Source organism: Microcaecilia unicolor, chromosome 5, assembly GCF_901765095.1.
Source record: "Microcaecilia unicolor chromosome 5, aMicUni1.1, whole genome shotgun sequence".
In the NCBI taxonomy this organism is placed as follows: Eukaryota; Metazoa; Chordata; class Amphibia; order Gymnophiona; family Siphonopidae; genus Microcaecilia; species Microcaecilia unicolor.
In genome coordinates, this window is record NC_044035.1 from 204,150,405 (window position 1) to 204,177,399 (window position 26,995).

The 26,995-nt window shown below is 48.0% G+C and overlaps 1 protein-coding gene across 4 annotated transcripts in view; it reads left to right on the plus strand.

Moving 5' to 3' along the window:
* Positions 1 to 18,134, plus strand: part of C5H16orf70 (chromosome 5 C16orf70 homolog) — a 1,028,424-nt gene extending 1,010,290 nt beyond the window's left edge. For all 4 annotated transcript variants that reach the window (XM_030203715.1, XM_030203714.1, XM_030203713.1 and 1 more), the window contains one exon: positions 11,965 to 18,134. In XM_030203715.1, the coding sequence (XP_030059575.1) occupies positions 11,965 to 12,054 (90 nt within the window). In that variant the 3' untranslated portion in view covers positions 12,055 to 18,134. The remainder of the gene's footprint in view (positions 1 to 11,964) is intronic.
* The last annotated feature ends 8,861 nt before the right edge of the window (positions 18,135 to 26,995 follow it).

The window sequence follows — 26,995 nt, forward strand, 5'->3', positions numbered from 1 at the left end:
ACGTCCGTTGCGGAGTACCCACTGGTGTCGTTGGACGAGATTTCTAGAGCGGCTACTTGGCCGTCGGTACACACTTTTGCTAGATGTTACCGACTTTATGTCGCGGCATGTCAGGATGCGTTTTTCAGTGCTTTGGTGCTGTCTTCAGGGAGTATGCGGTCCCACCCTTCTTGAGGACTGCTTTGGTACATCCCACAAGTCTCTGGATTGATCTTGGGACGCTATGAAAGGTAAAATTATGTCTTACCTGATAATTTTCTTTCCATTAGTCCCTCAGATCAATCCAGAGGCCCTCCCTGGGGTGCGCATTAGCTGATTCTGTATGATGTGTATATGGCAGAGCTTGGTATAGTTCATGTGGTTTAGGGTCGCGTTCTTCTGTTGGTCTGGAAGTTTGGATTCAACAAGTTCTTGGAAAACAGTTGTTACTGTGAAGCAGCTGGAGGGTTTTCCTTCAGATTATTTGCTCTTTTTGAGAGGCAGGAGAGTGAACTATGGTTCAAATGATTTCTTACTGCTTTGGTATCGTATACTGAAGTGAGGCTGGCTGCACATGCCCTCTTGTGGGCGAACTTCGGTGTTCTCTCTATCTAACCTGCTAGTGGAGGGACATAACCCACAAGTCTCTGGATTGATCTGAGGGACTAATGGAAAGAAAATTATCAGGTAAGACATAATTTTACCTTCCTAAACTGGATTTCCATATATGGGACACAGACCGTACAACTCTGCCCAACACTGGCCCTAGTTCATCACAGCCAGAGTCGCCATCCAAGTGTCATTTCAAACATCCACACACATGCATCCATTTAAGTTTAGTGTTTTTTTTAATACCATCCATTTTCTAATTAGAGATCCTCTGTGTTCATCCCACACCATTTTGAATTCTGTTGCCATTTTTGTCTCTACCATCTCCCTCAAGAAAAGATATAAAGGAATTCTCCGAGGACAAGCAGGCTGCTTGTTCTCACTGATGGGTTGACGTCCTCGGCAGCCCCCTCCATCGGAAAGTTTACTAGCAAAGGCCTTTGCTAGTCCTTGCGCGCCCATGCGCACCGCGCATGCGCGGCCGTCTTCCCGCCCGAAACCGGCTCGAGCCGGCCAGTCTTCTTTCGTACGCGCTCGGTACGGTCGTGTTACGCCGTTCGTGCCCCAGAGAGTCGACCTTGCGCGTCCGTTTCGACGTGTTTTTCACTCTTTTTTCATCAAAAAAGTTCGGGAAGCGCTCCGGAAGTGTTCCGGAAGACCCTTTCGGGTTTTCTGCCCTTCCCGTATTTTTCTCAGTTTTTGCCCCGTAAGTTTTCTTTCGTTGTCGGGGTAGGCCTTGTTTGGCCTCGGTCGAGATTTTCTCCCTTTAAATTTTGGTGCTTCAATTTTCGCCATTTCGGCTTTTGACTTCGCCGGCGTGATTTTTCCGCCCATGACATCGAAGCCTTCCAGCGGCTTCAAGAAGTGCACCCAGTGCGCCCGGGTAATCTCGCTCACTGATCGACACTCGTCGTGTCTTCAGTGTCTGGGGGCCGAGCACCGCCCTCAGAACTGCAGTCTGTGTTCCCTGCTTCAAAGGCGGACTCAGGTAGCGAGATTAGCCCAGTGGAACGTTTTGTTCTCGGGCTCTTCGTCGGCATCGGCACCGGAGGCATCGAGTGCATCGACGTCGTCAGCGTCCGGACCATCTTCCTTGGCTGCCGCTCCATCGACTGCATCGAGGCATCGGACCTCTGCATCAGCGCCGAGGCATCGGGCGACTGCATCGACGTCTGCTGATGTCGTCGGACGGAGGTGCATCGTCAGGAGTGCAGGTGAGGGCTGTCCATTCCCCTGCTGGTGGCGGTGAGCCTTCGGGTGGGTCTCCTCCCACCCTGAGGGCTCCTGCGGTACAGCCCCCCCGGGATCGACCCTCTTCGGTGCCGGGGAGCTCCGGTGACATGCTTCGGAAGAAGTCGAAGAAGCATCGACACCGGTCTCCTCCCCGTGTCGGCACCGAGAGCTCTGGGTCGCCGAGGGATTCGGCACCCAGCAGGCATCGGCACCGAGAGGACCGCTCACCCTCTGTTCAGGAGGTGTCGATGCGCTCCACTCTGGACAGCCCGGAACAGCCTCCTCGCCCGGAACAGGTTCTGATGTCGACGCCTGCATCGACCTCTCAGCCTTTTTCTGCAGCCACTCTGAACGAGAGCCTCCGGGCCGTTCTCCCAGAGATTCTGGGAGAGCTGTTGCGCCCTACCCCTCCGGTACCGGCTGGCCCATCGCCCAGGTTGAGGTCCCCGACGTCGGTACCGCGTGCGGTGCCGACCGCGGCCACCTCCCAGGAAGGCTCCCCGACTACGTCGACGGAGGGAGCTTCGCCGATGCGGGCCAGGGAGTCTACCTCTCGACGCCCCCATCGTGGACGTGGTTCCACAGAGTCGAGCAGGGCGAGGTTGCAGACACAGGTCCGTGAACTTGTGTCTGACACCGAGGGTGAGGCCTCGTGGGAGGAAGAGGAAGATCCCAGATATTTCTCTGACGAGGAGTCTGAGGGTCTTCCATCTGATCCCACTCCCTCTCCTGAGAGACAGCTTTCTCCTCCCGAGAGTCTGTCTTTTGCCTCCTTTGTCCGGGAGATGTCTACGGCCATCCCCTTCCCGGTGGTTGTGGAGGACGAGCCCAGGGCTGAAATGTTTGAGCTCCTAGACTATCCTTCTCCACCTAAGGAAGCGTCCACGGTTCCCTTGCACCATGTCCTGAAAAAGACATTGCTTGCGAACTGGACCAAGCCGTTAACTAATCCCCACATTCCCAAGAAGATCGAGTCCCAGTACCGGATCCATGGGGACCCAGAGCTGATGCGCACTCAGTTGCCTCACGACTCTGGAGTTGTGGATTTGGCCCTAAAGAAGGCTAAGAGTTCTAGGGAACATGCTTCGGCGCCCCCGGGCAAGGACGCTAGAACCTTAGACTCCTTTGGGAGGAAGGCCTACCATTCCTCTATGCTCGTGTCCAAGATCCAGTCTTACCAGCTCTACACGAGCATACACATGCGGAACAATGTGCGGCAGTTGGCGGGCTTGGTTGATGCTCTTCCCCCTGAGCAAGCCAAGCCTTTTCAGGAGGTGGTCAGGCAGCTGAAGGCGTGCAGAAAATTCCTGGCCAGAGGAGTTTATGACACTTTTGATGTTGCGTCCAGGGCCGCTGCTCAAGGTGTGGTGATGCGCAGGCTCTCATGGCTGCGTGCCGCCGACCTGGAAAATAGACTCCAGCAGCGGATTGCGGACTCGCCTTGCCGTGCGGACAACATTTTTGGCGAGAAAGTCGAACAGGTGGTAGAGTCTCTCCACCAGCGGGACACCGCATTCGACAAGTTCGCCCGCCGGCAGCCTTCAGCCTCTACCTCTACAGGTAGAAGATTTTTCGGGGGAAGGAAGACTGTTCCCTACTCTTCTGGCAAGCGTAGGTACAATCCTCCTTCCTGACAGCCTGCGGCCCAGGCTAAGCCCCAGCGCGCTCGCTCTCGTCAGCAGCGCGCGCCTCAGCAAGGCCCCGCGGCTCCCCAGCAAAAGCAAGGGGCGAGCTTTTGACTGGCTCCAGCAGAGCATAGCCGACATCCAAGTGTCCGTGCCGGGCGACCTGCCAGTCGGGGGGAGGTTGAAAGTTTTTCACCAAAGGTGGCCTCTCATAACCTCCGATCAGTGGGTTCTGCAAATAGTCCGGCAGGGATACACCCTCAATTTGACCTCAAAACCTCCAAATTGTCCACCGGGAGCTCAGTCTTACAGCTTCCAGCACAAGCAGGTACTTGCAGAGGAACTCTCCGCCCTTCTCAGCGCCAATGCGGTCGAGCCCGTGCCATCCGGGCAGGAAGGGCTGGGATTCTATTCCAGGTACTTCCTTGTGGAAAAGAAAACAGGGGGGATGCGTCCCATCCTAGACCTAAGGGCCCTGAACAAATATCTCGTAAAAGAAAAGTTCAGGATGCTTTCCCTGGGCACCCTTCTCCCCATGATTCAGCAAAACGATTGGCTATGCTCTCTGGACTTGAAGGATGCCTACACTCACATCCCGATACTGCCAGCTCACAGACAGTATCTGCGATTTCAGCTGGGCACACGCCACTTCCAGTACTGTGTGCTACCCTTTGGGCTCGCCTCTGCGCCCAGGGTGTTCACAAAGTGCCTAGCTGTGGTAGCAGCGGCACTTCGCAGGCTGGGGGTGCACGTGTTCCCATATCTCGACGATTGGCTGGTGAAGAACACATCCGAGGCAGGAGCCCTGCAGTCCATGCAGATGACTATTCGCCTACTGGAGCTACTGGGGTTTGTGATAAATTATCCAAAGTCCCATCTTCTCCCAATGCAGAGACTCGAATTCATAGGAGCTCTGCTGGATTCTCGGACGGCTCGCGCCTATCTCCCAGAGACGAGAGCCAACAACTTGTTGTCCCTCGTCTCACGGGTGCGAGCGTCCCAGCAGATCACAGCTCGGCAGATGTTGAGATTGCTGGGCCACATGGCCTCCACAGTTCATGTGACTCCCATGGCCCGCCTTCACATGAGATCTGCTCAATGGACCCTAGCCTCCCAGTGGTATCAGGCCGCTGGGGGTCTAGAGGACGTGATCCACCTGTCCACGAGTTTTCTCAAATCCCTGTATTGGTGGACGATTTGGTCCAATTTGACTCTGGGACGTCCCTTCCAAATTCCTCAGCCACAAAAAGTGCTGACCACGGATGCGTCCCTCCTGGGATGGGGAGCCCATGTCGATGGGCTTCACACCCAAGGAAGCTGGTCCCTCCAGGAACGCGATCTGCAGATCAATCTTCTGGAGTTACGAGCGATCTGGAACGCTCTGAAGGCTTTCAGAGATCGGCTGTCCCACCAAATTATCCAAATTCAGACAGACAACCAGGTTGCCATGTACTACGTCAACAAGCAGGGGGGCACCGGATCTCACCCCCTGTGTCAGGAAGCCGTCAGCATGTGGCTCTGGGCTCGCCGGCATGGCATGGTGCTCCAAGCCACATATCTGGCAGGCGTAAACAACAGTCTGGCCGACAGGTTGAGCAGGATTATGCAACCTCACGAGTGGTCGCTCAATTCCCGTGTGGTACGACAGATCTTCCAGGCGTGGGGCACCCCCCTGGTGGATCTCTTCGCATCTCGAGTGAACCACAAAGTCCCTCAGTTCTGTTCCAGGCTTCAGGCCCACGGCAGACTGGCATCGGATGCCTTCCTCCTGGATTGGGGGGAGGGCCTGCTATATGCTTATCCTCCCATTCCTCTGGTGGGGAAGACTTTGTTGAAACTCAAGCAAGACCGAGGCACCATGATTCTGATTGCTCCCTTTTGGCCGCGTCAGATCTGGTTCCCTCTTCTTCTGGAATTATCCTCCGAAGAACCGTGGAGATTGGAGTGTTTTCCGACCCTCATCACGCAGGACGAAGGGGCTCTTCTGCATCCCAACCTCCAGTCTCTGGCTCTCACGGCCTGGATGTTGAGGGCGTAGACTTTGCCTCTTTGGGTCTGTCAGAGGGTGTCTCCCGCATCTTGCTTGCTTCCAGAAAAGACTCCACTAAGAGAAGTTACTTCTTTCATTGGAGGAGGTTTGCCGTCTGGTGTGACAGCAAGGCCCTAGATCCTCGCTCTTGTCCTACACAGACCCTGCTTGAATACCTTCTGCACTTGTCTGAGTCTGGTCTTAAGACCAACTCCGTAAGGGTTCACCTTAGTGCAATCAGTGCATACCATTACCAAGTGGAAGGTAAGCCGATCTCAGGACAGCCTTTAGTTGTTCGCTTCATGAGAGGTTTGCTTTTGTCAAAGCCCCCTGTCAAGCCTCCTACAGTGTCATGGGATCTCAATGTCGTTCTCACCCAGCTGATGAAACCTCCTTTTGAGCCACTGAATTCCTGCCATCCGAAGTACTTGACCTGGAAGGTCATTTTCTTGGTGGCAGTTACTTCGGCTCGTAGAGTCAGTGAGCTTCAGGCCCTGGTAGCCCAGGCCCCTTACACTAAATTCCATCACAACAGAGTAGTCCTCCGCACTCACCCTAAGTTCCTGCCAAAGGTCGTGTCGGAGTTCCATCTGAACCAGTCAATTGTCTTGCCAACATTCTTTCCCCGTCCTCATTCCTGCCCTGCTGAACGTCAGCTGCACACATTGGACTGCAAGAGAGCATTGGCCTTCTACCTGGAGCGGACACAGCCCCACAGACAGTCCGCCCAATTGTTTGTTTCTTTTGATCCCAATAGGAGGGGAGTGGCTGTAGGGAAACGCACCATATCCAATTGGCTAGCAGATTGCATTTCCTTCACTTACGCCCAGGCGGGGCTGGCTCTTGAGGGTCATGTCACGGCTCATAATGTTAGAGCCATGGCTGCGTCGGTAGCCCACTTGAAGTCAGCCTCTATTGAAGAAATTTGCAAAGCTGCGACGTGGTCATCTGTCCACACATTCACATCTCATTACTGCCTGCAGCAGGATACCCGACGCGACAGTCGGTTCGGGCAGTCAGTTCTTCAGAACCTGTTTGGGCTTTAGGATCCAACTCCACCCCCCGAGGGCCCTGTTTGTTCTGTTCCAGGCTACACTCTCAGTTAGTTGGTAAATTTTTTTAGGTCAATCTCAGTTATGTCCTCGCCGTTGCGAGGCCCAATTGACCATGGTTGTTGTTTTGAGTGAGCCTGGGGGCTAGGGATACCCCATCAGTGAGAACAAGCAGCCTGCTTGTCCTCGGAGAAAGCGAATGCTACATACCTGTAGAAGGTATTCTCCGAGGACAGCAGGCTGATTGTTCTCACAAACCCGCCCGCCTCCCCTTTGGAGTTGTGTCTTCCCTTGAAATGTATTGTCTTGCTACATACTGGACTGGCCGGCTCGAGCCGGTTTCGGGCGGGAAGACGGCCGCGCATGCGCGGTGCGCATGGGCGCGCGAGGACTAGCAAAGGCCTTTGCTAGTAAACTTTCCGATGGAGGGGGCTGCCGAGGACGTCAACCCATCAGTGAGAACAATCAGCCTGCTGTCCTCGGAGAATACCTTCTACAGGTATGTAGCATTCGCTTTAGAGAAGGTGCAGAGAAGGGCGACAAAAATGATAAAGGGAATGGAACGACTTCCCTATGAGGAAAGGCTGAGAAGGTTAGGCTCTTCAGCTTGGAGAAAAGGCGGCTGAGGGGTGATATGATAGAAGTCTACAAGATAATGAACGGATTAGAGCAGACAGATGTGAAGTGTTTGTTTACACTTTCAAACAACAACAAAACCAGAGGACACAAGATGAAGCTAGACTATGGTAGATTTAAAACAAATAGGAGAAAGTTTTTCTTTACTCAACGTGTAGTTAGACTCTGGAACTCGTTGCCGGAGAATGTAGTGACAGCAGCTGGCCGTATGGAATTTAAAGGGGGTTTGGACAGATTCCTGAGGGAAAAGTCCATTGAACATTATTTTTAAAAAATGGGGGGGGGGGGGGGGGGGTTGCCGGGTTCTTGAAGCCTGGATTGGCCGCTGTCAGAGACAGGATGCTGGGCTTGATGGACCCTTGGTCTTTTCCCAGTATGGCGGTGCTTATGTACTTATGTACACAGAGGGCTGTGTAGAAAACAAATTTCTTGACATTACTCCTAAGTCTACCGCCCACAATCTCAATTCGTGTCCTCTAGTTTTACCATTTCCCCTTCTGGAAAAATTTGTTTTTATATTTATACCTTTCAAGTATTTAAACATCTTTCATAACACCCCTGTCCCTCCTTTCCTGTAGGGTATACGTATTCAGGTCTTCCAATATCTTCTCATATGTCTTTTGGCGTAAACCCCATACCATTTTTGTCACTTTCCGTTGGACCACTTCTAGTCTTTTTACATCCTTAGAAAGTGTAATGACACTGGGTCAGGAAAAATCCCTCTGATCCAGATCCCACTCCGGTCCAGGCTTTCCAGCTCAGACACTCACCCAGCAACCAGGTTCCAAAACATAAAGAGCTTTTATTCAGTGCAAAGAATTCAATTCCATTAGCAAAGTTCAGTCTTCAAAACACAGCACAAGTTCCACTGGCATGTGCTTCAGGATTCAAAGGAAAAATAAATCCAAAAGAATTCATGCAAAAACTGTACAGGAAGGATTTCTCTTTTCTTCCTTAATCTAGCTTGCATTTTAAGTCAGTTCATAAAGTTTCTCATAAGTTTGAACCAGCGTTTCCAGGACATAGCCTAAAATTGTGCCCTTAATAAACCTCTCTCTGCCCAGGTTAATTCCCCACCTGATTCCAGCCATAGGCTAGGACTGCTCAGTAACATCCTTTGTACCTTTCATATGGCTGCCCCTGACCCTCTCTCTCTTCAGTAACATTTCCCTGGTGAGGACTGGACACCGGTTCTTTCTCCCAGCTACAGGCTAGGACTGTTCAGAGAGTCTCTGCACCCTTCATATCCTGTTCTTTCTCCCAGCCATAGGCTAGGACTGCTCAGAGATGGTCTGTGCACCTTTCACATGGCTGACCCGGACCGCTTTCTCTCATCAAGCAGGTCATTACCTGTCTCACAACAGCATTTTCCCCGGTGAGGACCGGACACCAGTTCTTTCCCCTTCTCTCACTAACCAGGCACTGCATTAACTTTAGGGTCCTCTTTAGAGTTAGGTAGCCCGTTTACTCCCTGCAGCTGGTTCTCTATGAGGAAGGTTCCTCCTGCCTTCAGGCAGGTTGCTCTCCTTCTCTCTCGTCTTCTCTCTCTCCCGCCTTCTTTCTTCACAGTAGGCTTTTTACCTTGGCGTCTTCCCCAAGAGAATTGGCCCCACCCGTTTCCAAGCCTCACTTTGGCTCTCAGGGTATACTGCTTACTGAGTCAGGAGCAAATGCTGAATCTAAGCCCTGGCATGCACCTGACTCCTTTCCCTACAGGAAAGCACTACAGGTGTGGAGCACCTTTTTTCCTGAGGTTATACCAGGTTTTCTCCCTTCCAGGGGGTTCTAAATCTGTCCTGAGAAAGACATCACTAAGCACTATAGGGAAGGGTTTAGAACCTGGGGAATCTGCCCTCTTGGTAATTATGCTTGTCCCTCTCCTGCTGCAAGCCTTCAGGGATGCACAGCCAGCTATCCAGGTAAAATTCCTCTCCCTTCCTATAATATTTGCAGGGCAATAACATGAAAAGACAAAGTGAGACCAGGAGCATGTGTCTCGTGCGTCACACAAGATACAGCCTCCAAAAATGAAACAGTACTCCAGGTGGGGCCTCACCAACAACTTGTATAGGGGCATTAACCCCTTCTTTCTTCTTCTGGTTACATCTCCCTTGATGCAGTCTAGCATCCTTCTGACTGTGGCCACCGCCTTGTCACACTGTTTCGTCACCTTCAGATTCTTAGATACTATCATCCCAAGGTCCCTCTCAATGTCTATGCATATCAGCCTCTCACTACCTAACACATATGGCTCCCTTTGATTTCTACTCCCCAAATGCATCACTCTGCACTTTTTGCATTAAATTTTAACTGCCAAATATTGGTCCATTCTTTTAATTTTTGCGGAACCTTTTTCATGTTTTCCACTCCCTTTGGGGTATCCACTCTGTTACAAATCTTGGTATCAGCCACAAAAAGGCAAACCTTACCCTTTAACCCTTTGGCAATGTCACTCACAAATATATTGAACAGAATCTGCCCCAGCACTGATTCTTGAGGCACTCCGCTACTTACTTTCCTTCCTCCGAGTGAATCACGGGGTACAAATGTAATAAAATAAATAAATCACCACCCTCTGACATCTGTCTATCAACCAGTTTTCAATCCAGTTCACTACTTTGGGTCCTAACTTCAGCCTGTCAAGTTTATTCAACAGTCTCCTATAAGGAACCATGTCAAAAGCTTTGCTGAAATTCAAGTAGATTACATCTAGCACATGTCCTCGATCCAGTTCTCTGGTAGCTCAGTCAAAGAATTCAATGAAATTCGTTTGACACAATTTACCTTTCGTAAAACTATGTTGCCTCGAATCTTGTAACCCATTGGATTATAGGAAATTCACTATCCATTACTTTTCCAATAACTGAAGTGAGGCTTATCGGCCTGTATTTTCCCACTTCTTCTCTGTTGCCAGTTTTGTGAAGTGGGACCACATCTGCTCTTCTCGAATCCCACGGAACCTCTCCCCTGCCATAAAGTTGTCCCACATTGTCTCCGTGTTTTATTTGATGAGAGCTCAAGTGGTTTCTTGTGCAGAAACAAGAACAGTGTCTCCAGAGGATATTTATAAGATGCTGATTTGGTCATCACTGTCTTCATTTGTCATACTGACATCTGGGCTATAGAGGACAGTAATTTTGGCAGGGTCATTTTGGAGGGAGCTTTGTCGTCATCATCCCCCCCCCCCCCCCCCCCCCCATCCTCCCTGAAGGATAACTTTTGGGATAGTCCAATAGTCTGGACTGATCTAGCAGGATAAGTAAGGTGAAATTTGCTCTCCTACATGATCAGTTCAGGACCCACTGTGGAAAACTGAGGATTTTTCAGTATCCTTGGATTCTTTGGTATGTAAATAATTTCATGTTCTGGCAGTGGTGTCCGTGAAGAGAGTTTGTTTTTTCTCAAATATTTTATCTGTTTCATATACTGACAGTATTCTAGCTATACCACCTGTTTTACTGGTGATGTCATTAGAATCTTCAGATTTTGCTTTCTTTTTCTCCATCCCCATGGTAAGAGGACATAACCCAGTATTTTGGACTGGTCTAGCAGGATTGAAGGGAAATAAATTTAACAGGTAAGAGTAAATTTCACCTTAGGATCTAAACACTTTTTTTTTAATTTATGGAAGTCTTTATTAAGCAATTTGTTAATAATACAATGCGCACTCGGTTCAATACAGCACAACAGTCTTCGGGATCTAAACACTTTTGAAAGGAAAATATTCTCTTTGCATGCAGCAAGTCCTGAGTTACAAAGAATGAACATTTAATTCAAAAGTTAACTTCCCTTATCTTGTATATTTATTTGTGTTATGATCTGCCTCTAAAACCAAGCAGAGTACAATAAAACATACATAATAAGTAAAACAAAATACAATGGAAAATAGTGCTATAAACCTCCATAGCATCCTCATTTCCAGTTGAACTGAGGAGCAAAAGCTGGGCCGAAGAACTGAACAACTTTGGGTCTCCTTCATACTGGGCTAAAAAACCTTTTTGAAATTGATGCCCTAAAATTTCTCTTTAGTTGTGCTTCAGAGTTTGGCCTTAAAAATGCTAGAATTTTCCAGAGACTGTACCAGAAATACAGTGGCATTATTTTAAATAAGTTGTTTTACCCCCATTGCCCATGCAATAGCTGTTCTCCACATAACCCATTTAACAAAATTGATGTCTTAGGTGTTGACAACTTAGGAGTCCTTTTACCAAGCTGCGGTAAAAGAGACTCTGTGCTAGCGGCGAGGGCCGTTTTTGCCGCATGCTGAGGCCTGTTTTACCACATTGGGTAAAAAGGCCTTACAAAGAAATGGCCATGCGGTAAGATTTCACTTATTGCATATATGTCCATGTGTGTGGGGGGGGGGGGGTGGCGGTAAGGGCTCCCGCACTAATCCAGCACTGCTTGATTACCATTGGGTTTGCGGCTGTGGAAATATTTTTCGGATATTTCCGCTAACACAAGAAATGCCACATGCTGGGGCTGGAACTACCGCCAGTGCCCGCGTTGGGCCGATGGTAGCTCCAGATTGGCATGTGGTAAGCCAACGGTGGGCTTACCACTGCTTTGTAAAAAAAAAAGGCCCCTTAGTTACCTTTTCTATACGTAAAATGGGAACTTCAGCTTTTAGAATTTCAGTGAACCCTTCATTTTAAATTGTCTTTTGCTTGTTTTTATTTGTATGTGTTTATATTTAAAAATAGAATTCAGCTTCCTTGAAGTAACCTTGTGTAAAAAATGTCATTAGAAATAATTTATCTCTATTTCTTATCTTTCTTAACTCTATTTCTCAAATTTTCAGGTGATGCAGAATAACCACATAGCATCTGTTACCCTTTATGGATCCCCTAGGCCTGGTAATCAAGTCAGAACATCTGATCTCGCCCAGTGAGCGTTTCCTTCGACAGCAACCAATCAAAATGCTACATATTTAGTACAGTGTGCCTTGATCAATTATCTGTGAGAAAGCATGGTATATAGTACATATCGAGCACAGTGTGGAGTGGGTGATTTCCTCTCAGCTTTTCACCATGAGCCACTGTCATAGTGTTGTGGTGGGGGAGGGAACTTAAGGGAGGTGGGATTAATGCAGTATTGTGCTTGCATTGTCATTTTCCTTCTCTCCTTTTTGCCCTGGACATTGTGCTGAGTCAGCTAACTGTGTACCCTCCTGGAAGGGAGCCAGGAGGCAGACGCTCAATTAAATAATGACTGTGTTATTTTAGAAGCACAAACATTCTAAGCCCTGGAGCTATCTGGAAGCAAGTATTTGTGTGCTAGTGTTACTGTATTAGTCATGTTTTAAGGAAAGAGAATAATTATGTATATAAATATGTACACATCAATATTTTTGTGGTTTAGGGCATCTTACCAAGAGTGACAATGTGTTGCTTATGTCCATAATTTCAAGCACCACATTTTTATGTAATTTTAAACAAGCAAGTAGCAAGTGCATCATACTTGGTTGTAATATTTGCACAAAGTACACTTTAAGAACTTGATAGACAATATGTTGACTGAGGAGCATCTATGTACTGAATAAGAAATGGGTTATGATGATACACCATAAATAAGGTGTAATGTATATAGTGAAATGGAAACACCATCCCTGGTATAATGTTACTTTATGCTGAAGCAGTTTTTTTCTTTCACATATGACTTACTTTAAGTTTTCTTCTAGGTTAGGCGGCAAGAATAACTGGTATTTAATTAGAATTCTGAATATAAATAGAGGGAAATACCTTGTTACGGGAGTACCCCAATGTTAATTATATAATACATAAAGTACTCCACTATTGGTATTAAATTTTACAAAAACCTTTATTGATGGCCATCCATTAATTACCAATCCATACACAAAGCACTCACGCAACTCTCATTCAAATGTCTTACATACCATACCCCACAGAGCAACCGTATCATATTAATTTGTATCTTTACATACACTTTAAATGCTAATCATGGCTATACCATTGATCAATTCTTGAACTTAAATCTATAATGTCCAACCAGCTCAAAACACGCTGTTGAGGTCAATCCTCTTTGGACTGTATAGCCACCTCCAGTCCTCACACATCACTTGCTTCCATTCCAAAGTTATTACGTCTGGGATCACAGTAGCCACTCTGTCAAGCAATTGAATCACTGTGTATAGTCAATGTTGAATCTCATACATCACACATCAAGAGATGATTTCAACTGACCATGTGGGTCTGCTATGCGATACAAGAAAAGCTTGCGTGTGTAGCCACAAACAGGTATCCGAATCTTTTCAATACCCTGTTCGCATGAGTTCCTTTAGTTCCTCTTATCAACGCAAAGCAAATTTGGGGGAATTATTAAAACACCCCATCGGGGATAATGTCAGCATGCCCCATGTGGGAAATGTGTCTATTGCCCTTATTCGATTACTACTAAATGGGTCCTGATACCTAGATCCACAAAAAAAAAATTTTTTTGAGGAGTAATACGACATGCAATAGTGAAGGGGTGATTTACTGTATCATGTGCCCTTGCTTGTTGTATTACATTGGGCACACTAAGAGAAAGTTTAAACAATGTGTAGCTGAACATATAAGCAATCTTAGAACTCAGAAAAAGACACCCCCTTGGTGGCCCATTGGCAGACACATAACCATAAGATTGAAGATCTGAAATGCACTGTGTTAGTGCAAATAGTTTCTAAGAGAGGGGGTGATGTCAGCAATCAGCTGTTGAATATAGAGCAAAGATACATTTTCTCCTGGGGTACGGTGGCCCCTGAGGGTTTAAATTTGGAGGTAGAGTGGGTTTAAGGTTGGTGAATTCTCTCTTTCCGGAAATATGGGGTAGTATTTAAATCCTCGCGTAGGGCCTTGCAGCTGAGCAATCAGTGGATTGCTCAGTGGATTGAATACTCCCGTTGAGGGAGAGCCCGGATGATAAGCAGCCGATATAACATTTATATTAAGATTTATGCTTGTGTTGTATAAAATAAATGTTGTTTCATTAGATTGAGATTATTAAATAGGTAATGTTTTATAAAACGATTATAGGTGGTGGTTAATAGTTCCTCCTGACGAAGAACATCTCGAAATGGGGTCTCGCATAGAGGAACTAAAGGAACTCAGGCAGACAGGGTATTGAAAAGATTTGGATACCTGTTTGTGGCTACACATGCAAGCTTTTCTTGTGTCGCATAGCAGAGGCACATGGACAGTTGAAATAATCTCTTGATGGGTGATGTATGAGATTCAACATTGACTATACACAGTGATTCAATTGCTTGATAGAGTGGCTACTGTGATCCCAGACGTAATAACTTTGGAATGGAAGCAAGTGATGTGTGAGGACTGGAGGTGGCTATACAGTCCAAAGAGGATTGACCTCAACAGCGTGTTTTGAGCTGGTTGGACATTATAGATTTAAGTTCAAGCATTGATCAATGGTATAGCCATGATTAGCATTTAAAGTGTATGTAAAGATATAAATTAATATGATACGGTTGCTCTGTGGGGTATGGTGTGTAAGACATTTGAATGAGAGTTGCGTGAGTGCTTTGTGTATGGATTGGTAATTAATGAATGGACATCAATAAAGGTGTTTGTGAAATTTAATACCAATAGTGGAGTACTTTATGTATTATAGAATTAATTAAAATTGTCATGGCTCATTTGTACAGTTCATGCTGCAGTTGCTAACCAAGTGAAGTGGTAATTACAGAAATATCTTCTTCAGTAGAGTTTTTGTCCTAAATGCTGAAGTGTTAAGGCAGCAAATTATGACTTAGGGGCTCTTTTACTAAGCTGTGCTAAGAAATAGGCATAGCGCATCCCTTTTCGTGACTTTCCCACACGCTAAGCCCATTTCTAGTACGTCCATCAAACAGGGCTTTTTTTCCATTTGTTGAATATATGGCCATGAGCTAATGTTAGCATTAGTGTGCGGTCATTGAAAGAAATTACTGCAGGGACACTTACTGCCTTCTGTTTAGGAGGTGCTAAGGGCTCCCGCATTATGGACATGCTAACCAGCTAGAATAGCAGTATTGTCAGCATACTAGCTGATTAGTACATCCATGCCCGTTCTCCACCCCCCCCCCCCCCCCAAAATACCCCCTCCCAAAACATACTGTGCATGCAGATGGCAAAACTAATGTGGAACACTTTAATGTATCCACATTAGGCCATTTTTAGTTCTTAGATCACATTGTACAGAGGCAAAGGTATAGCAGCGGAAGAACTCATTGGCACATTTCTCTTTATGAATTGGTGATAAGAGATAAAGCTGGCCAATTGAAGTGATAAAATCAGCAATTTACAATGCATAAAGATGCATATCTGTTTAAGTGATCTGAATAGGTATTGTGTTGTTTTATATACAAACTCATTTGTGTTCAAGAACTTAGTAGTCTCCCGGGGACCTACTTATTAGCACAGAGTTTTAGTAAAAGAAAGAAGAGAGAGGTCCATTTTGTATTCATTGTTAGGATTTAGATCATGCTTTTTCAGTAGTAGTGAACTACAATTTAAGGAGTCCTTTTACTAAGCTGTGGCAAAAAGTGGCCTTAGTGTGCCCTTACACGCGTCCTTGTGTAACTTTAACACAGCCATAAAATGGTTTCTTTTCTAATTTTTGTATTAATGGTTATGTGCTAATGTTGGCATTAGTGCACGGCCATGCAGTTTTCCTGTGCTAACCAGTTAGAGTGCAGTAATATAGATGTGCTGTTTAGCGCAGGTATGCCCACCCTGACCTGGCCCCTCAAAAAAATATTCTTTAGCGCTTGCACATTTGGAAGTTTGTATGCCATTTTTAGCTGCATTAGACTCATATTAGCGCCTAATGCAGCTTAGTAAAAGGACAACTTAGTTGGTACATGAGACAATAGAGGATTAAGGGTGCTAGTTATCAAGGTGCGGTAATAGATTGCTTTGATATGCCACGGGATTCAGCATCCTGCAGTATCTTGAGTCCCACAGGTTGCTGAATCCTGTTTTAAAAGAATAATGCCACTTGTGAGCCAACTTGCAAAAGGTGTTATTCTAGCAGCCCAGGAGCCATGGCCTGATGCTCCTAGGTCGGCAGAGCAGGGTTCCCCCAAAGGCCATAAACGCTCCCCTCAGCTCAACCCCCATTTCCCAGATAACCTTCAACCTTCTAAAAGGCTAGCTTTGTAACCATTGGTAGTCCAGGGTGGTCTTTGGGCAGGAGGGATGCCCAGTCGTCCTTGCCCTGTCCGGCGCTGGAAGCAAAATGGCACCATTAGCAGTAGTTGTGTGAGACTATGGCTAGAGGTCATGTTTCCTTATACAGAAACATGACCCCTAGTATTAGAAATGACATTTTGCATTAGGCATCGAACTGGGCAGGAGGGACTGTGAATTGCGTCTGCCTGTACCCCCCCCCCCCCCCCAGACCACCAATAGTTACAAAGGTAGCCCTCTTGGACTTGGTTTGGGGGTTGAGCTGGGGGGCCATGTATGGCCTTTTGGGGGGGACACATAAGCCAGGAGGACCCTGTTCTGCCAGCCCAGGAGCATCAGGCCACAGCTTTGTGACTGAAATGGTGCTGCGGTAAACTTTGTCAATGCCCTTTAAGTTGCATTAAGAGGCAAATAACGCAGCTTAACGTCCCCCCTAAGTGACTTACCCAAAGTCACAAGGATTATCAGGAGGTTTGGGCTTTTTAAAAGTGTGAGGAAGAAGAAATGATTCTTGATTAGAGATAATTGAAGAGCACTTATCCAAAAGTCAGTCCATCTGCAGCAGTTTTGAGAAAAATAGGTAACAGCTTTTGGACTGAGTGAGTTTTGCATAGAGTCAACGCAAAGTCATTAAAATACAGAGTGAGTTTTGGAAAAGTGCTTTTCAATTGCTTTCTTGACCTTATGACAGTGACATAATTTTGTCCCTCTTCCACCCCCACCCAGAGAAGACATCTAGTTGAATGTTTAATTCCTGATTATCTGTTGTCTTGCTTGTACCTCAGAAAGGTGGTATATCAAATCCATGACCCAAATCTGTATAACATTTCTTCTGAGGAGGGGTATAAGGCCATGTCCTTTAATTAGATATGCTAGTTTTTATTGGTTCTTATATTTTTGGTTTGTTTAAAATAGCAACAACCACTTCAAGTCAGATATGTTACATGTTGAAGTAGGACCTCCAGTGTTGCCCTCCTTTCTCTGATTAAAAAAATCAATAATTATGGTCACAACATTATTATGTAATGCCAAACTTTTAACCAAAGATTTGTAGTCTAAAAAAATAGAATGTTTCAGCATTTCTATATAGTTCAGCAGTGCATTTTGAAAAGGAGGAGCTAAGGTTTTCTAGGTATGAAAATGTGATTTCTCTGTCACATATAGCTGGAGATGTGGAAATTCTGACACTTGAACCAGTTTTGTGAATAAAAGATGCATTTGTCTATCTATACAAGATGTTAATCACATAAAAATAATAAAGTACTGACAAGAAAAAATGTTTAATTCTATTCCAATTTAAATATTTTGGTGTAGCTACTTCTGATAACAGACAATGTTTGTGTTTTGCAATATAACCACAGATTTTTTTAAACATGGAAATTGGGGTTTGTTTTTTCATTATGCTTATAGCATATTCTAAGTAAGAGAAAGATGGAACATTAAACTATAAACAATGTTTTCAATCTTAGATCATTAGCAGGGTTGATGTAGGGAGTAAGTAAGTGTGTGTGTCGAAGGTAATCTTCCCATATACTATAATATTCTAGATCTTTCAAATATTTTTTAAAAATGTAGACCTCCAAGCACCTTTACTGTGAGGTTTAACTAATGAAAAAGAGAGGTTCCTGTTCTTGGTATTCTTGAGCCTCGATGCCTTGAAATTCCAAATCAGTTTGTGCTGTCTCACATGATCATGTTTAATTTTATCTTATTTACTTTCTAACTACTCTGACTACATCATAAGCATGTATACTGAAAGGCAAATAAAAGAACTCTGTTACTGTTACACATGACGTAGTTTTTTTTATGAGCAAAATCTTATTTTGGTCTGATTCTTGTGGTTGGTATATTCGCACAGTGCTCAAAAGTAACAGGCATCATAGTGCCCAAGAATCTGGACTTCATATTTGGCTCATCAGAGTTTACCATTGAAGAAGGCACCTTTTATACATTAGCCATTATAAAGCAGAATTAATGGTCTACAACTGTGTGGCCCCAAACATGGCTTGACCCAGGAGGTTCTGGTTCCACAAAGTGAAAGGGAGGGGGGTGGAACACATAGATGACCTCAAGTTCTCTCATGTTGTTTTGTTTGCATTTGATTTTTCTCAGTGTTCTTTTGCAGTTTCATTTTAAGTTTCAAAACCTAAGATTACAAATTCAAAAGCATACATAAAGGGGAATTTATCCAGGCACACAAGTGACGCCATCTGACAGCATCAGGATGAAACAGGTGTCCCTGAGCTTAAAAATAGTGTAAAGTTCTGAACATGCACAGAACTTACCACTCTCCCAGGAAATTTTTACCCTCAGTCCTAATGGAGTTTGGAGACAGCACTTGTCACTGCTGGTAAGGAATCCGTATTTGTGAGTAATTATCTATTGGGAAATTGTACCAAATCTAGTCTTTGGTACACTGACTGATCCATTTTTCTGGATATCCACAGTGAGTACGTATGAGTACCTGTATATAATATGTAAGCCGCATTGAGCCTGCCATGAGTGGGAAAGCGTGGGGTACAAATGTAATAAAAATAAATAAAACTTGAGGAAAATGGAGATTGCATTACGTAGCTTCCCACTATTCCAGAACCTGTGGGATAGTTGTGTCCATCAACCAGCAGATGGAGATAGAGAACTGAAAACTGAGCTGAGACATATCTGTCTTGGCATCCAGTCCAGCTTCTCAGTATTTTCTATCTCTAGCAAGTGGATGGACACATTTTTCAGACTTTGGTTCTGAGTCCTTTGCTGCTTGTCCAGTTGGTCAACTGGTCCTCAGTTGAACTTTGCAGGCAGCCTGAGTCTGGAGGTCTTCAGATCCCTGTCTGTGGTGTTCCATGAATTTCCCTCCCTTCACCGTTCCCCTGTTTCCTGTGGAGATCTCCTTTCCAGCACAACAACCTTAAAAAAAAAAAAGAAAAAGAAAGAAAGGAGAAGGAGAGAGATTTGCTCAAGAGTGTGGAACAGAGTATCAGCCCTGAGCCTTTCTCATCTGTGTAAGACTTGTGGAGACTGTGGGCTTGGAGGGGAGCAGCCGGCAGTGATAAGTCCGACTTAAGTTTGATGCTTGGAGGGCTGCAATTTCTACTTGGCGCAAGGGAGGGATCCTGAATTACCACTTGGGTCATGTTGTGCTGCACTTATGACAGAGTGAATGGTGACTTCCGTGGACGCAGTGTTTCTGCTGGGGGACCCGCTGGCCGACATCGGGACATTGCAGTGCATGCAAACTGCAAATCCTGCGGGACTCAGAGGAAATGGTCAGCAGCAGCACACCTTCAGATTTAGGGCAGCATCTGAATATGCCGGGGTCTTCGAGCTTTCTAGCAGGATGATGTGCAGTTTGATGCAGGAGAGCGTGGGAATGGGTGCCATTTTGTCAGGGCCAACTGGCAGTGAGGAACAGCCTCTGTCCAATCACGTGTGGAGCACAGCCGCCATTTTACAGCCTCAGAGCCCAATAGAGCATTCATCTGCATCAGGCCTATTTACTGAAGCAGGGTCAGAGTTTCACCCTGCTGCCACTCCAGCTCTTAAGAGATCTTGTTTAGACCTCCAGGAGTGGGCAGATGAGGCTATTTCTGCTTCTCACTCATTATCTGGTGTGGCCTTGGTCTTTTTAGAAGTGCCATTAGAGGAGGAAGAGCTCTGTAGTGAAAGGTGCTTAGGAAAGAACAAATAATCACAGAACTTAGTAATACTCTGCCAAAGGCAGAAATTCACCCAGTATAACAATTAAGGTTCAGTGTTCAATTTGTAATTGGTAGTATGAATGCCTGACCTTTTATGAGTGGGGGGGGGGGGGGGGGGGGGGAAGCACTCAGATGTATTTATTTATAATGACATTTGTATTCTGCAGCATCCCAAACAGAGTTCAGGTTCAATGTGCCTTACTATCTCTGTCTTTAGAGGGCTCACAATCTTGGGTTTTGTATCTGAGGCAATGGAGGGTTAAGTGACTTGCCCAGGGTCACAAGGAGCTACAGTGGGAATCGAACCTAGGATGCTGGGATTAAAGTCTGCTGCACTAACCATTAGGCCACTCCTCACTCTCACAGGATACTCTCCTGCCCATGAAAAAATATTGTTGTTAATCCCTCACATTATTTCTGCTAAAAATATACTCACGAGGTCATTTGTCTCTCTCTCTTATGTGTCCAGAGCTAGTTCACTACAGTCAATCTGTTAGAAAAAAATTCTCTCTTTTCATAACTTTCCCCCTCCGTTTCCTCTCTCTAGTGATGTTTGCCTTAAAAATAAGGAGAACACACACACACCCCCATTGCTGGCAGTTGTCTAGGTTGTTCTGATCGCAGCCACTAGGTCTAATATCAATAGTAAGGTCGTAGCTTGGACTTCTGCAGACTCCTGGACTCAGGTGCTGCCTCCCATTGCTTAATTAGGATACTTCAGAGGTGCTGTCTGCTTAACAGAGTTCTGCTTTGGGATTCCAGCCATCTGGACACATAGAACCCAGCAATCTCAATCTCCTAGACGTTAAAGGTTGGATATGTTCCGTTTGTTGTGGCTATCAGTTACAAGCTGAGGTCTTTCACCCCGGCTACCTTGCCATCCCCCTCCCACCATTCACTCTGTAGTCAGCTGTAAACCCCACTTTTTATACAGTGAATATATACAATGTCCAGTATATTTCCATTGGATATAAGCATATAGATAAAACAAATTTGTTTTTCTTCTTACTGTATAGATAAACTTAGACTGTTTTTGATCATATGAGCAGTGGTGTGCTGGAGCCGGCTCGCACCGGCTCACAAGAGCCGCTTGTTAAATTTTGACAGATCTTGCGAGATCTTGCGAGCCTGGTTGTTCTTCGGGGCAAGCCGGCTCCATTACACAAGGTAAGCATGGCAGGAGGGCGCCATCACAGGCCATGCTTACCTCCCCTCCCGCTCCCAAACATATCCAGCGATTATCCTTCGCCCCCCACCCTCCCCTCCTGCTCCCATCCATCTTTTTCTATTACCTCCGTTGAAGCGTCACGTTATTTAAAGCCCTGCTGGCCATCTCTAGCCTTCCCTGTTTGCTTCTGATGAGTTCGTGCCCTTAGTCCCGCTTTCTGACGTCATTCTTACGTCATTTCCTTTTTCCGCAAAGGCGGGACTGAGGGCACGAACTCATCAGAAGCAAACAGGGAAGGCTAGAGACGGGCAGCAGGGCTTTAAATAACGCGGCGCTTCAACGGAGGTAATAGAAAAAGATGGATGGGAGGGCAGGGGAGGGAGGAGAATCGCTGGGTATGGATGGGTAGAGGGGGGCAGGGGAGAGAAGAGAATTGCTGGGCATCAATGGATAGAGGGGGCAGGGGAGAGAAGAGAATTGCTGGGCTTGGATGGGTAGAGGGGAGCAGGGGAGAGAAGAGAATTGCTGGACATGGATGGGTAGAGGGGGCAGGGGAGAGAAGAGAATTGCTGGGCTTGGATGGGTAGAGGGGAGCATGGGGGAGAAGAGAATTGTTGGGCATGGATGGGTAGAGGGGGCAGGGGAGAGAAGAGAATTGCTGGGCATGGAGGGCAGGGGAGAGAAGAGAATTGCTGGGCATGGATGGGTAGAGGGGGGCAGGGGAGGGAGGAGAATCGCTGGGTATGGATGGGTAGAGGGGGGCAGGGGAGAGAATTGCTGGGCATGGATGGGTAGAGAGGGGCAGGGGAGAGAGGAGAGTTTCAGGACATGGATGGAGGGGAGGGCAAGAGAAATTCTGGACACGGATGGAGGGAAGGGGGAGAGAGAAGAAATGCTGGACATGGAGGGAAGATAGAGGAAGGAGATTAGATGAGGGAAAAGGAAGTGAGGAGAGAAACTGCACATGGATGGAGAAAATAGGCAGAAGCTGGATCCACTGTACAGTCAAGTCTGCGGAGGACCAGAAATGAAGAAGAAAGGAGAAAAGAAATAAATGGAAAGGAAGCCCTGGAAACGGAGTCAAGGGAACAGATAGAGAGCAGCAGAATCAGATACTGGGCCAGCATGATCAAAGAAACAAAGTCACCAGACAACAAAGGTAGAAAAACATAATTTTATTTTCATTATAGTGTTTGGAATATGTCCACTTTGAGAATCAGGTGCTGAACGTTAAAAGTTTATATTTATTTACTTATTTATGGCATTTTATCCCATATCAAACATGAATTCCATATCATCATGCTGATCAATCCATAGACTGGTGGGTTGTGTCCATCTACCAGCAGGTGGAGATAGAGAGCAATCCTTTTGCCTCCCTATATGTGGTCATGTGCTGCCGGAAACTCTTCAGTATGTTCTCTATCTCAGCAGGTGGTGGTCACACACAGCAGCAGCTCTGGCTAGGCCTCCAAGCCTAATTTTTAGGTTTTGTTGAGTGCCTGGGGTTGAGGGCTCTTCTTGAGCAAGTGCAAACCTGGTGGCGCCAGGTCCCTCCTTTTCTCCCCCCTCCTGCTGGCTCCGTTTAAAAAAAAAAAAAAAAAATTTTGGATGTCCTTAAGGGCGTTTATTTCGACGTTTATTTAAATGTTTATTGCAGCTACTCACTGGGACACCAGGTCGTTACAGCTCGGAGCGAGAAGCAGGTAATTTTTACCTTTTTATAGCGGGCAGGGGGTTCCCCGATTGATCTCCACGTGGCCTATGGCGTCGGAGGGCGAGGGCGCGAAGAATCGCTCCCCAGACCGCGTGTGCGCTTCTAGCGGGGATGCGGGGGTTTTAAAGTCTGATTCGCCCTTGGTGGGTGTCAGTTTGGAGGCCGGTCAGTGTCCCAGGTCTTCCTCCGGCGCGGCGGTTTTTCCCGCCATAAACGCCCATCCCCCGCTGCTCGCCTCCGCCATCTTGGCCGGCCACTCTGCTCGGACGGCTTCTTGGGCCGTCCTTGAGCTGGGAGACGTTCATGCCATGGCCGCCCTTGATTTGGGCGACGGCAAAAAAGCGGCTAAAGTTAAGCGCCGTTCTTCCCGCGCGGCTCCTTCGCGGAGTGTCGCGCCGGACGCCATCTTGGATGCGCAGCATGTTGCTCCCCTGCTCTTGCGAGCGCCGGTTGAGGGTGCGTCTAGGGCTGTGGCCCAGGCTGCTGAAATTCACAGTCTGGGGGGTTTCTCCCCCGAGTTTATTTTGCTGCTGCATCAGGCCTTCCTTATGCAAAACGCTGCCCCTTCTCCCTTGTCCGATAACGGGGTTGAGGCCCCCGGAAGTAAACGCCCTCGGGTGGATTCCCAGGCCTTAGAGGACGCTGTTTCCTCTGATGTAGATGAGGGCAGCGTATCTGAGTTCTCCCAATGGTCCTTTGGGGATTCCTTGGAGGAGACGGATTCCCGCTCGGATGGAGCGGATGACCCCTCTGCAGCGCGGATCTTTCGCTCAGAGGATTTGCCCAACCTGTTACTGCAGGCCATGAGCATTTTGAAGATTTCCTCGCCAGAGGACGTCTCTCCCTCAGCCCCTGTTGGCTCTGCCATTATGCTGGGGACGAAGCGCCCGCCTAGAACCTTCCACGTGCATGCTGCCATGCACACCTTAATTTCGGATCAATGGGATGTCCCGGAAGCGAGTCTCAAAGTGGCTAGGGCTATGTCCCGCCTCTATCCTTTGCCTGAAAGTGAACGTGAGGCCTTTCTTTGGCCTACCGTGGATTCTTTAATCACTGCGGTGACTAAGAAAACGGCGTTGCCGGTGGAAGGTGGCACGGCACTAAAGGACGCCCAAGACAGAAGATTGGAAGCGGCTTTAAGGTCGTCCTTCGAGGCGGCTGCCTTAAGTTTGCAGGCCTCAGTTTGCGGCTCCTATGTGGCCAGGGCGTGCCTGACGATGGTGCAGCGGGCTTCCCCCTCGGATCCTTCCTTGAGGGCTGACTGGCCGGCCCTGGAATCAGGCTTGGCTTATTTGGCAGACTTACTGTATGATGTCTTGAGAGCCTCGGCTAAAGGCATGGCTCAGACAGTCTCTGCGCGGCGCTGGCTTTGGCTGAAACATTGGTCTGCGGACCACGCCTCTAAGTCCCGCCTGGCTAAGTTGCCTTTTAAAGGCAAGCTGCTCTTTGGGGTCGAGCTGGACAAAATCGTGACTGATCTCGGCACGTCTAAGGGCAAGAGGTTACCAGAGGTCAGGGCTCGGGCCAGTGCTCGCCCCGGTATCTCTAGAGGACGGTTTCAGGAAGCCCGTCGGTACCACCCGGGCAAGTCGGGCTCCTCTGCCCCCTCTTCCTTCAAAAGGAACTTCTCCCCCAAGCAGCATTCCTTTCGCAGAGACCGCCGTCCCGGAGGTACGCCCTCCGGTCCTCCCCCAGGGTCTCGTACCCAATGACGGGGTCCTGGTCCATGACCCAGTGCAGATTGGAGGACGCCTGTCCTCGTTTCTGGGCGAGTGGACCAGAGTAACTTCAGACGCTTGGGTGCTGGAAGTCATCAGAGACGGCTACAAGTTAGAGTTCTGCCGACCCTTAAGAGACGGGTTTGTACTCTCTCCCTGCAAGTCTCCGGTCAAAGCTGTGGCAGTGCAGCAGACCTTGGACAACCTGATACGCCTGGGTGCGGTCGTTCCGGTGCCAGAAAATCAGATTGGCAAGGGACGTTACTCCATTTACTTTGTGGTACCAAAGAAAGGAGGTTCTGTCCGGCCTATCCTCGACCTCAAAGGGGTCAATCGGGCCTTGAAAGTGCGGCACTTTCGCATGGAGACTCTCCGCTCTGTTATAGCGGCAGTGAAGGCAGGAGAGTTCTTGGCTTCCTTGGACATCAAGGAAGCGTACCTGCATATTCCCATCTGGCCTCCTCATCAACGCTTTCTGCGTTTTGCAGTCCTGGGCCGACACTTCCAGTTCAGAGCCCTCCCTTTCGGGTTGGCTACTGCTCCGCGGACCTTCTCCAAAGTAATGGTGGTCATCGCGGCCTTCCTGCGAAAGGAAGGAGTACAAGTCCATCCTTATCTGGACGACTGGTTGATCCGAGCCCCCTCTTATGCAGAGTGCGGCAAAGCTGTGGACCGGGTGGTTGCTCTTTTGAGCTCCCTGGGGTGAATCATCAACTGGGAGAAGAGCCAGCTGCGCCCGACTCAGTCCCTGGAGTATCTGGGAGTTCGATTCGACACCCAAGTGGGCAGAGTGTTCCTGCCAGACAATCGGATTGTCAAACTTCAGGCTCAGGTGGACCAGTTCCTAGTAGCCTCTCATCTTCGGGCTTGGGACTATGTGCAGCTGTTGGGCTCTATGACGGCCACAATGGAAGTAGTGCCCTGGGCCAGGGCTCATATGAGACCACTACAACTCTCTCTGCTGCAGCGCTGGACTCCGATGTCGGAGGATTATGCTGTGCGCCTTCCCTTGGACCCAGCAGTGCGCAAGGCGCTGAGCTGGTGGATGCAGACAGACAAGTTGTCTGCAGGAATGCCTCTGGTGACCCCGGAGTGGATTGTCGTCACGACGGACGCCTCTTTGTCGGGCTGGGGAGCCCACTGCTTGGGAAGGACAGCGCAGGGGCTCTGGTCTCCTGCAGAGGCAAAGTGGTCTATCAACCTCCTGGAACTCAGAGCCATTCGGTTGGCGCTTTTGGAGTTCATCCCGGTACTGGCGTTGAAGCCAGTACGGGTCCTGTCGGACAATGCCACGGCTGTGGCCTATGTCAACCGCCAGGGAGGTACCAAGAGCGCCCCTCTAGCCAAGGAGGCCATGAATCTATGCCAGTGGGTGGAAGCGAACCTGGAACAGCTGTCAGCGGCCCACATTGCCGGAGTCTTGAATGTCAAGGCGGACTTTCTCAGTCGCCATACCTTGGAGCCCGGAGAGTGGCAGCTATCTGCTCAGGCGTTCTTGGACATCACGAAGCGCTGGGGCCAGCCGAGCCTAGATCTGATGGCGTCATCGGCCAATTGCCAAGTGCCGCGCTTTTTCAGCAGAGGACGGGACCCTCGATCCCTGGGAGTAGATGCTCTTCTCCAACAGTGGCCGACACAAGAGCTTCTCTATGTGTTCCCGCCCTGGCCCATGTTGGGCAGGGTGCTAGACCGGGTGGCAAAGCATCCGGGCCGGATAATCCTGGTGGGTCCGGACTGGCCCAGACGTCCCTGGTATGCGGACTTGATCAGGCTCTCAGTCGACGATCCTCTGCGGCTGCCAGTGGAGCAGGGCCTGTTACATCAGGGTCCCTTGGTGATGGAGGATCCCTCCCCCTTTGGTCTTACGGCCTGGCTATTGAGCGGCAGCGTCTGAGAAAGAAGGGCTTCTCAGACAAGGTCATCGCCACTATGCTGAGAGCGAGGAAGCGCTCTACTTCTACTGCTTACGCCAGGGTTTGGCGTACCTTTGCAGCGTGGTGTGAAGCAGGCTCACTTTCTCCCTTCACTGCTCCAATTTCTTCAGTGTTGGCGTTCCTGCAAGAAGGTCTGGAGAAAGGCCTGTCGCTCAGTTCCCTTAAAGTCCAGGTAGCGGCTCTGGCTTGCTTCAGGGGCCGCCTGAAGGGTGCTTCCCTGGCTTCGCAGCCAGATGTGGTGCGCTTTCTCAAGGGAGTTAATCACCTGCGCCCTCCTCTGCACTCAGTGGTGCCTGCGTGGAATCTCAACCTGGTGCTAAGAGCCTTGCAGAAGCCGCCTTTTGAACCCTTGTCTAGGGCATCTCTGAAAGACCTGACGTTGAAAGCAGTCTTTTTGGTGGCTATCACTTCAGCCAGA